General features: G+C 35.4%; 1 protein-coding gene across 1 annotated transcript; it reads right to left on the bottom strand.

The window, feature by feature from the left end:
• Nucleotides 1-15: 15 nt before the first annotated feature.
• On the bottom strand, nucleotides 16-5,099 carry LOC126705592 (serine/threonine-protein phosphatase 7 long form homolog). The gene is made up of 7 exons (XM_050404673.1): nucleotides 4,855-5,099; nucleotides 2,608-2,708; nucleotides 1,613-2,376; nucleotides 1,424-1,511; nucleotides 814-1,209; nucleotides 514-721; nucleotides 16-425 (listed from the first exon to the last, which is right to left on the bottom strand). The coding sequence occupies exons 2-7, from the start codon at nucleotides 2,704-2,706 to the stop codon at nucleotides 376-378; spliced, it is 1,605 nt and encodes a 534-aa protein (XP_050260630.1). The 5' UTR covers nucleotides 2,707-2,708; nucleotides 4,855-5,099; the 3' UTR covers nucleotides 16-375.
• Nucleotides 5,100-11,624: the final 6,525 nt, after the last annotated feature.

An 11,624-nucleotide genomic window follows, 5' to 3' on the forward strand; every position in this document is an offset into this window, starting at 1 on the left:
AGAGAAACAAATATGTGTAGAAAGAAATGACAAGTGCATTGATTTGGTGGAAGTTGAAGGCATTTTGATGTAGTAGAAATCCAAAACAGAGGGATACTAACAAAAACCCCTGCACAGGCCACTAGGGGGTATTTACAAGACTTCACTTTAATAGTAGATAAGATAGCAAAACACCAGATGGAGTACTGTTGTAATCGCTAAAACTAATTGGCAGAATTAACGCTCACGTTAGTAGTTGTTATAACAATACTTTTGTTGCTGAATAACTGAACCTCACTGCAGTGTTGATCTCTTGAAGATGCAGGAAAGGAAAGATAAGCCCAGAATAATACAAAAATCTGAGCTACCTATTGACAAACATGCAATGAACCTAAATCATTCCCGTTTTCTTCTCCTCACTGGTTCCTTGTCTGGTCTCACCTTGCCTGAAAACAATACAAGCAAATAATAATATGCAATTCGTTTAACTATAAAAAGATCTATAGCTAATTAGTATGTAACGAGGTATAGTACCATCACCAGAATGACGCCCTCTATGGCCTCGACGTCCACCAACTAGCTGGCCATGCCCTGCAGCCGGTTCACTCGTGTTGCTCGCAACACGTGCATTATCCAAGTTCAACCGACTAAGCTCTTCAACAGCTTCCAAGGCAGACATACACTCAATGTGGATCGCGGAACCTGGTTCGCACATTGCCAGTATCCTCAAATGTGATTCAACCTTTCACAAGTATTCAAGAGTAGTGTTAGTAGGTTGAACTAAAATATGCTAACCAGAGGACATTTGTAGTAGAAGAGACATTGTAAACTTACCAAAGTGTCCCAGTATGAGGTTTCTTTTGTAATAAAGCGTCGAGTGATGCGACGAAACCACTTCATATACTCGTCATCGAACCCCATCTCCCCCTCAAAGATCGGTGCATTGACAACTTCAGCATGCGCAGCCCATTTAGCAATAGGAGAGGCATGTTCCACAGCCCAATCTTTGTCATGCTTCCCTTGGAGTGTTATATTGTGCAAATCAGTAGAAGTATTGACATCGACCGGTACGCCCTGCTTCATCCCAAACTGTCGGAGGACACGTTCGGGGTGATGGCCCTCAACCACCCAAAAATGTAGAAGCGGCACGGTAGACCTCCATATGTGTTGGCCTGCAGTACAATATGAGGGCAGGGAACCTATCACTGACTTATACGGCTCCCACACAATCTACAATGATCCAACAGAGACAAACAGCCATATTAACAATATAGTTAGAAAAAAAGTGTAAAGAATGGGAATGATATATAATACAAATATGTATCTCTACTCTAAAAAGTATAACTCCAAAAAAAGAAAAAAAAACTTTATTGATGGTTGGGTTGCAAGCGAATTGTAAGTAGAACAATACATGCCAATGCGGTTTCCAGCAAAGGTACAATACCTGATTTGGCCGTAGCGAAGCAAGTGACATACGATAGGCGCTTAAGACGTGCGTTGCATGTTCTGTGGTGCACGTAGCCACTTTCCATCTAGCAAACAACACATACATAACCTTCATATTAGTTACTTACATAATCCCGTGCAAAAAAGTCGTGCGTATGTAAATAATAAGTATACAAAAACTACATACCTAACAGCAAGTGGACCCGAGGGCAGTGCCTGATGTGGATGCCTCATCATTGGACATATGTGTGGGAACCTGGCATACGCCCATATTTGCACCAATAGCAGTGCACCACCAATCTGCTTCGCGGTAGTCTCTGACGCCTTACACAGGTGTCTATATAGCCAACTTAGTGCTGCACTACCCCAGCTATACTTCTTGCCATTGCTGATTGGATTCAAGAATTGCAGATACATGACCGAGATCCGTTCGCCAGATTTGTCCATAAACAACATACCACCCAACATCTCTAGTATGTAATACCGAGCGTATTGCTGCACTTGTAAGTCAGTGGCATCAGCCGGTAGAGGGTCATGAAACATTGTCTTGAGCCAAGACAATTTTAACCTCGCCCCACACAACATAGCCGTGTTTTCATTAGCATGGGGTTCTTTGTCCGGAGGCTTATGGCCTAGCAATTCGTGGCATAAGTTGCCCCATTCCATATTGGTTTTCCCCACCACTGGCAAGCCTTCTACAGGTACCCCCATAATAACCTCCATGTCTTGTAACGTGATTGTCATCTCACCGTGGGGCAAGTGGAATGAGTGCGTCTCCGGCCGCCATCTCTCCACCAATGCGGTGATCAATGCATGATCGATCTCTATATTTGGGACGTGTAATAGCCCACCTAACCCCGCATCCGTGATATAAGCGGCAACCCGTGGATCTAACCCAACTTCGGGCATACAACTGAATCGATGGCGACAAGTGAGTACACCTGGCCATGCCTACAAATGGAGCAACATTATATTAATATAGAATTCAATAACAACGTAATAATTACACATCAAACTTAAACTGACAACATCAATGTATTTTAAGAAAATATTTGTCACTAATAACTTGAGTATGATTTATATGAGAATAATAACGTGTTTGTTCTTCAAATTCACATACACACTCATCTAGTTAACAATGAGTACAATCTTTTCCTGTAAAATTTTTGGACAAGTGCATACCTGGCCTGTCGGAGGACCATCCCAAAGCCAACTCGAACGATGCTCTGCTTGCCTCGTCAAGACAGTACAATCACGGGGTCCTGCTGGATGCTTGTCCATATCTAGCATACATTAAATGTGATTAATGGCCCATTAAGTGACTACTAGCCAAGTACAAACAGTAGTTATGCCAAAATAATATCATAATACAACTATTGCAGAAATGGCTTTAATTGGTGACATGAATGGAACAATTAATTTGAAGCACTAAAGTCAATCCCACTAAGGTATAAAAGTAGCAACATGAACCTACTGACAAAGGAAATACTGGCATAGAGGTTATCATCTCAACTTGCTGATATTTCATGGTATTTAAATATCAGAACTGGTTGCAATTCTGCACTTATCACCACAATTCATAGAAAGCTGAAAATTAGACTAACAAATATAATTTAAACTAAAAATAAAATACCTTTAGAACTGGTTACACTTCCTTTTACTATTGTTTCAAATTTTTTTTTTCACAGTACTAAAAAGATTCTCAATGAATTTTCAAGAATGGCGTACAACATGCAAAACACATATATTAAAATCATATATTACAAAGAGCTGCAATAAAGCAGAGGATTTTATTTTGCTAGTGGTGCTTTGAATCTATACTTCACAACTTCTCTTACTTCTTGGCTTCTATATGTCTTCACAAGCTCACGATTTTATTTCTTGCTTGTGATCACATATTACAACAATTGCAAAAAAAAAAAAAAAAAAAAACTCTTAATCTTATATAATTAGTGGGTGCAGACAGTGACATAGTGAGAAGGGTTGGTACTTGGTACCCTTTGGCCTTGTGTATGAACTGAAGCCTATATGAAAGGCAATTGGATCATTGTTCTCTTGTGGTGCATGTAAAGCATGTGTACCACTCAGTGTTTAATAAGTGACACAAAAGTAATATGAGGAGTAAATAGCATTTCGTTGAAAGACATGCAAAATGTTACTTGAAAAGGGTGCTTTGATACCATCAAAAACTCAGTCTACCAACTATCATCAATTTAATATATGAGGTTCCATGTCATTGTTAGACTTCTGGCTCATAAATGCCAAGACCGTGAAAGCTTACTCAAATGTTCACATTTTATCCTTGTATGAACTTTCAATTCAAGATAGAAATAAAGATTAGATATGCATCTACATAAATTGCAGGCAGCTGTGAATGAACATCCCAATATGAAATGTCAAGGCATGAAGGCGCTGAAGAATACAGAAAAATATGAACTTGATGGTGATCATTCATTTGTTTCTTAATGCATTTTACTTTTTTGGAAAAAAATTAAATTAGTCATTCACATTGCTTGGTTTGTTCTGATTTTCAGGCCAAGTTTTGGAGTGTTCTATTGCAAAACCACAGTCAGATCAAAAGTCTGGAGGATCAAATTCACAGAAGGTAGGACTGCTTCCAAGTTAGCCACCTCGTGTTGGTTATGGTTTGGTTGGTGGTCTCTATGGTGCTCTTGGTGCAGGATATGGTGCCACAGGCTTTGCACAGGTGAGTACTGTTTAAATGTGTCACTCTACTCATTTGTGTATGTTCTTTCTTATAAAGGGAATATTTATGTACATAATATCAGTTCTGAGACTTGTTCAGTAACTGTCATGATTTAGGTGTTTTACATGAATATTAATTGTTGCTTTTGTACATTACTTTTAGATCATAGCCTGATAAAAGATGTTGGTAGTTCTGATTCAAAAGTTGCAGTCTGTTTTATTGATTTTATTTAAATTTGCATCTCTTTGTGTTTGTGAGGTGGGTGGAAACTCTTAGGGTGAACATGCTACAAAACCAAATGCTTTCATACAATCCTAATGTACTCAGTTGTGATAAATATAAATAAAAATAAAAATAAAAAAGCCTGAACTTTCCATTTTTTTGATAGGTAATAAAACTTTTATTGAAAAAATGAACATGGTGTTCATGATGATGAACACTTTGGACATGAAGAAAATAGAAAAAGCTCAAGAGCTAAAGCTAAAAGCTAACAGATTGTAAACATTTGTGCAAGTTCAAAATCTAGACTCACTCAAGCATTTAATCAAACACCTTGTGAGCAACACTTTGAAACTTCAAAATTGAAGTAAAACGAGCCCTCACCTCCGAAACCCACTCACAAATCACATGTTATTACCCCCATAAAATCACAATTATAACAACATAGTTCTTACAACCAACTCAAAAGAAACCCATGAAGCAGAAAGAAAAACATAGTTTACCTCTGAGAGAGAAAGCTAGGTGTCAGAGAGAAGAGTGTTAGACAGGGATCCGGTTAGATAATCTCTGGTTCGTTAATGACAGGGAGAAGGAGAGGCAGAGCTCCGGTGAGAGGGAGAGGGAGGGTGACAGTGAGAAGTTGAAGTGAGAGGAGATTACATATTTACATGTAAATACATAAAGTACTCGAGATTTCGGAGCTCGAGTTATATCAGCAAAGACTATCTAATTTCTACCTGTCGTTTCTTTCGCAAACACTTTTTTTTTAAAGAAGGGAGGTGTAAAAAATCCACCGATCCATCGGGTTGGATTGAGTTTTAAGGTTTGGTGTGTGGGGTTAAAAAATATTTTTTATAGTGAGTTGGATTAGGTTTGGGTCATAAAATTATAAACCCATTAAATCCAATCTGACTTGTTTATATTTAATATATATTTAAAATATATTATATATTTAATAACTTTTTTTAAAAACCAACTGTACTGCACTAAAAAAATTGGAATGCTTAACGTGTAACACTACACTCTGCAATTCACATGAGTTCTGAGTCTTCTGACTTCCGATAACTACTGCAAATTGACATGATAACTCATACCATAGAAAAAAGTGAAATGCTTCCCAGACGTGTACAACTTGTACTTTGGAGACTATGATTATGACTAAAGAGTGTTTAATATTTAGTTTCATTTCAATTCCTTAACAAAAAATCAGCCTTTAGAGCACTCTGGAGACTATGACTAGAGAGTGTTTACTGTTTAGTTCCATTTCAATTTCTTAACAAAAAATCAGCCTTTAGAGTATATACTATCATATATATTATATAATAAAAAATCCAATAGCTCTTAGTTGTTTTAATATATATATATATATATATATATATAAGTTTAATATTTAGTTTCATTTCAATTCCTTAACAAAAAATCAGCCTTTAGAGCACTCTGGAGACTATGACTAGAGAGTGTTTACTGTTTAGTTCCATTTCAATTTCTTAACAAAAAATCAGCCTTTAGAGTATATACTATCATATATATTATATAATAAAAAATCCAATAGCTCTTAGTTGTTTTAATATATATATATATATATATATATATTTATATATATATATTTAAATATATTATATAATTAATAATAGATGTAAATGTTTTTTTCATTCTTATATTTTGGAATCATTTCTATTTTGGTCCTAACATTTTTATTTTATCACTTTTAATCCCTAATCTAATTAACGCTTGTTATTTTAGTCCTTTCCGTCACTCAATTAACAGAAAAAGCTGACATGACAAACGGAGTGCACTGTTAACACAGTAAATACTGACGTGACGAATAAAATAATAATTATTATTATTTATTATTTAATAAATGCCAAGTCAGCATAAAATAATAATAATAAATGTCACCTCAGATTCATGTCAGTTTATAATATTAAATTTTAATTGATCAATTTTAAAAAAAATAAAATAAAAACAGAATTAAAATAAAAAAACACATGAATTTAGATCTAACATCCTCTTCATCAAGAACACAGAAGAGCACAACCCAGAAAAAATCATACAAACCCAGAATATCAAACACAAAGAACACAAGAAAATCAAACTCAGAAAAATCATAAATGAATATTGTACAAAACAAAATCAATCCACATATATACATAAACCAAATTAAAAAATAAATAAATAAAACTTGAATTTAGATCTGGTAATTCGTTGGTTTCTCCATCTTCATCTCTCTCTCTCAAACACAGAAAAGAAACAAAACAAATCTCAAGTTGGGCTTTGAATGTAACAGCAACCCATGAATACAACAATTACAACCAAATCTGAACAAAGTGGAAACCCAGATCAGCAAAATCATAACTCACAATTACATAGACAAAATTTCAGAACCCAAACCCAAAACTCAACCCAGTTTTTTTTCACCAATTACGTAGAGACAAAACTCAAAGACATTCAACAATTACACAAAGACAAAACTCAAACCCAAATTTTTTGGCCCCAAACACAAAACTCAACATAGATTTTCTTATGCTTTCTAAGAAACCAAACTCATAACTCAAATCCCAAATTGATGAACAAAACCCAAGATTCGAAACTACAAATAGCCACGGATTTAGAGAGAGAGAGAGAGAGTTGGGTTTTTGGCCATGGGTTTAGAGAGAAAGAGTTGGGTTTTCGGCCAAGGTTGAGAGAGAGAGGGTCGGGTTTTCGGTCTAAGAGAGTTGGGTTTTGGCTAAGGTTTAGAGAGAGAGAGAAAGCTGGGTTTTTGGCCATGAATTTAGAGAGAGAGAGAGTTGGGATTTCGACCATGGATTTAGAGAGAGAGAGAGAGCTTACCTTCAACAAAAACCACCTTCAGTCACCTCCGATCCAACTTAACCTGAAACCACCATCAGCCACCTCCACCTTCACCTTGAGAGAGCGCTTGAGATTTTCACCGAGAGAAAGAGAGCTTGGAGATTAGAAATTGATAAATTAGAGATTCTAATTTCTATATTATTCAAAGAGAGAGAGAGCTTGGAGCTTGCAAAAGACTTTTTTATTTATATTATTTTTATTTAATTTCTATATTCATTTATGATTTTTCTAAGTTTGATTTTATTGTGTTCTTGTGTTTGATTTTCTGGGTTTGTATGATTTTTTCTGGGTTGTGTTCTTCTGTGTTCTTGATGAAGAGGATGTTAGATCTAAATTCACGTGTTTTTTATTTTTAATTCTGTTTTTTTTTTTTTTTTTTTTTTTTAAATTGATCAATTAAAATTTAAAATTCTAAACTGACATGGATCTGAGGTGGCATTTATTATTATTTTATGTTGACTTGGCATTTATTAAATAATAAATAATTTTTTATTATTATTTTATTCGCCACGTCAGCATTTACTGTGTCAACAGTGCACTCTGTTTGCCACATCAGCTTTTTCTATTAGTTGAGTGACGGAAATGACTAAAATAATAAGCGTTAATTGGATTAGGGACTAAAAGTGGTAAAATAGAAATGTAGGGACTAAAATAGAAATGACCCCAAAATATAGGGACGAAAAGAGTATTTACGCCTTAATAATAAAAAATTCAAAAACCAGCTGTCCAGCACTTGGTTTCCTCCTACCATACATAACATTCTATTAGTTTACAGTCACACAAATGACAAACCTAATGACTAATGTGCCGCCTCCCTCTTCCCCTCCCCTATCAGTTTCTCACACAGTCACACTTCACTCCCATTTGAACTCTAACACTCTCTCCCTCTGCTGAGCCATTGCCGTCCATCAGCTATCATCACCGCCTCGGCCGTAGTTCTATCTTTCCGGTGGTAGCTATCTCTTCCAGTCTCAGGTAAAGTTTCTCAATGTTTTCTCTCTCTCACTCACTCTATCTGTTTATCTCTCTTGCTGTGGTGGATCAATGTTTAGCTTTTACTTTGTTGATTTCTTAGTTTTCTTTTGGCTGATTTTTAAATGTTTTTGCTTTGTCTCAACCTACAGGTGTATTTCTTACTCTACAATATTTTATCTTGTCGAGTTGCTGTGTCCCTTTCTCTCTATCTTGCTTTTTAGGTTTGTCTCTGTCTGGCCCTCTCCCTATTGTTTTTACTATTGTTGTTTAGTTATCAGTGTTGTTTGCCTTTAAGTAGTTACATTATACTATTCTTTGGGTTTTTTTTTTTTTTAAATATATTTATATTTATAGATGGCATCTGAAACTCAATGCGGCACAAATGAGGTTCCAGTGGCACCCACTCCTACAAATGAGGCTCCTTAAATGGCGACAACGGACACTAGTGCTGCTGCCTCAAATCTGCCTCCCATAGAAGCATAAGGTATAAAAAAAACCTAACCAAACGTCATATGTATGGGGTCACTTCATCTTATTAGAAGGTGAGAGAGCTGAATGTAAGTATTGTGACAAAACTTATGCTGCTGGGTCAAAAACTTATGGCACTACTAACTTAGGAACTCATTTGGAAGCTCGGTGTAAAAAATATCCTTATGGTAAAAAGAATAAGCAGGATAAGACTCAAATGACTTTAGCCTTCAGACCTAAAAAGAGTGATGATGCAGAGAGTGCTAATAGTAATAGTCTTATTGCTGTAAGCTACAATGAGAGCATGTGTAGGAAAGCACTCGCTAGGATGATTATTGTGGATGAATTGTCATTTAAATTTGTTGAGCATGAAGGGTTTAGGTACTATAGTAATGTGTTGCAGCCTAGGTTCACTGTCCTAACTCGCACTACTGTTGCGAGAGATTGCATAAGACTTTATTCAATAGAGAGGGATAGGTTGAAAATATTTTTGGAAAAATCTACTCAAAGGATTTCCTTCACCACTGACACTTGGACTTCAATCCAAAATATTAATTACATGTGCCTTACTGCCCATTTCATTGATGATGATTGGCAATATCACAAAAGAATTTTAAATTTTCGTCAAGTCCCTAATCATAAAGGTGAAACCATTGGAAAGGTAGTGGAGTCATTGTTGCTTAGTTGGGGCATTGATAAAATTTTCACCCTCACAATTGACAATGCAGCCTCTAACAGTGGGACCGTAACCTACCTGGATAGGATAACTAAAAAGTGGGGTGCTTCTATCTTGGGTGGTGAGTTTATGCACATGAGATGTTGTGCACACATTGTGAACCTTATTGCGATGGAAGGTTTGAAAAGCCTTCATGAGTCAATTGTTAAAGTCTGTAATGCGGTAAGGTATGTGAGGTCCTTTCCATCTAGGTATGATAAGTTTAAAGCATGTGTGGAAAAAGTGAAGATTGCTAGCAAGGGTTATGTATGTCTCGAGGTTCCAACTAGATGGAACTCAACCTACAGGATGCTAGAGAATGCAGAAAAATTTCAAAGGGCATTTGAAAGATTACGTGTTAATGATGCACAATATATTCGTTACTTCTTGGATGATGGAAGTGGGAAAAAAATATTAGGACCACCTGATTTTGAGGATTGGGATAATGTGAAGGTGTTTGTGAAATTTTTGAAGTTGTTTTATGAAGTTACATTACAATTTTGTGGTTCTCTATATGTCACATCTAATGTATTTTTTCATGAACTTTGTATGATGAAGACTGAATTGACAAACTTGTGTGAAAGTGAAGATCCTCTTTTGAGTATGATGGCAAGGGATATGCATGAGAAATTTGATAAGTATTGGGGGGGACACTGAGAAGCTTAATTTGATGATGTTTGTTGCTGTTGTACTAGACCCGAGGTACAAGTTGAGGTTTGTAAATTTTTGGATTGCCAAATGGAATCCAGGAGCAGTGGCAGACAACATGACAAAAAAGGTTGAAAAAGACTCTTGTTCGTATGTATGAGCACTATTGTAACTGTGATGGGTATTCAAATGGGCAAGGTTAAGATGGCTCTTCTTCAAACAATGTTGAGACTAGACTTGTACAAGATCCCCACACATTGGTGAAATCTACTTATAAGATGCATTTGGCAGCAAATAGTTTGGAAAGCAAATCAGAGGTGGAAAGATATTTGGCTGATTGTGTGGAAGAAGATTCTCCAAATTTTTGTATTTTGAATTGGTGGAAGGTGAATTCCTCAAAATATCGGCTTCTCTCAAAAGTAGCTCGTGATGTGTTAGCCATTCCTCTCTCTACAGTTGCCCCTGAGTTCGCATTTAGTACTGGGAGTCGTGTGTTGGATCCATTTCGAAGCTCTTTGTTGCCTAACACAGTTGAAATATTGATTTGTGCTTAGAATTGGTTAAGAGCTACTGATATAATTGATCTTCAAGAAGCAATGAAAGAAGTTGAATCCTATGAGAGTCTTGAGTCAGGTAATTTTTCAACAAAGTATTTTTTTATGATTGTAATTTTTTAATTGTTATATAAGCCTTTTGGGTTTTGAAATTCCACTATATAATTTATTGTCTTTTTTTTTTTTTTTTTTTGATTTGTCTCAGAGTTTGCATCTCAAAGCACCATAACAGTGGAAGAGGAAGATTAGTTTGAAATTTGAATGCTGGAATCTGGATAGCTTGGATATTTTGGTTCTTAGTGGGACTAGTATAGAACTCTTTTGAAATCCATTCATAGAACTAGTTCCATATATTTTGTTTATAAACTCTTGATATATTTTGTTTATAATTGGCTCAGGAACTTAGGATGCTAGTTCTGTATATTTTGTTTACTGACTCAGTTACATATATTTTGTTTATAATTGAGTCAAGAACTTAGGACACTAGTTCAATAGTTCATATATATTTAGTTTATCAACTCATTTAGATATATTTTGTTTATAACTGAGTAAGGAACTCGTATATTTGTTTTATAAGTGAATTAGGATACTAGTTCATTTATATTTTGTTTATTATCTCAGTTGGATAATTGAGTTGGAATATTAGTTTATATATTAATGTATATTTTGTTTATCAATTTAGGTGGCAAGTGTGATATTTTTTTTTTTTGCTTAATTTAATAATAGTAATAAAAAAATTGTCCAACCCATGAGTTCAACCTGACCCAACCCGACCCATGTGGGTTAGGTTGGGTTGAATTTTTTTTGATCCACCATGGTGGGTTGGGTCAAAAAATCACCTTAACCCAATCCATGCACACCCCTATTTTTAAGGTTTTACCATGAACCGTATCATGTACCATTAAATTAACCCAATACAAAGGTTGCCATTTTCATTGACTTAGAAGATTGACTTTTTTTTTAAATAATTATAATTATAATTTTATATATATATATATATATATATATGGATTGGGTTCAAGTGTAACTCTAAACAATGTTACACAACCCAATAACTTAT

The sequence above is a fragment of the Quercus robur genome, chromosome 11, assembly GCF_932294415.1.
Source record: "Quercus robur chromosome 11, dhQueRobu3.1, whole genome shotgun sequence".
Classification (NCBI taxonomy): domain Eukaryota; kingdom Viridiplantae; phylum Streptophyta; class Magnoliopsida; order Fagales; family Fagaceae; genus Quercus; species Quercus robur.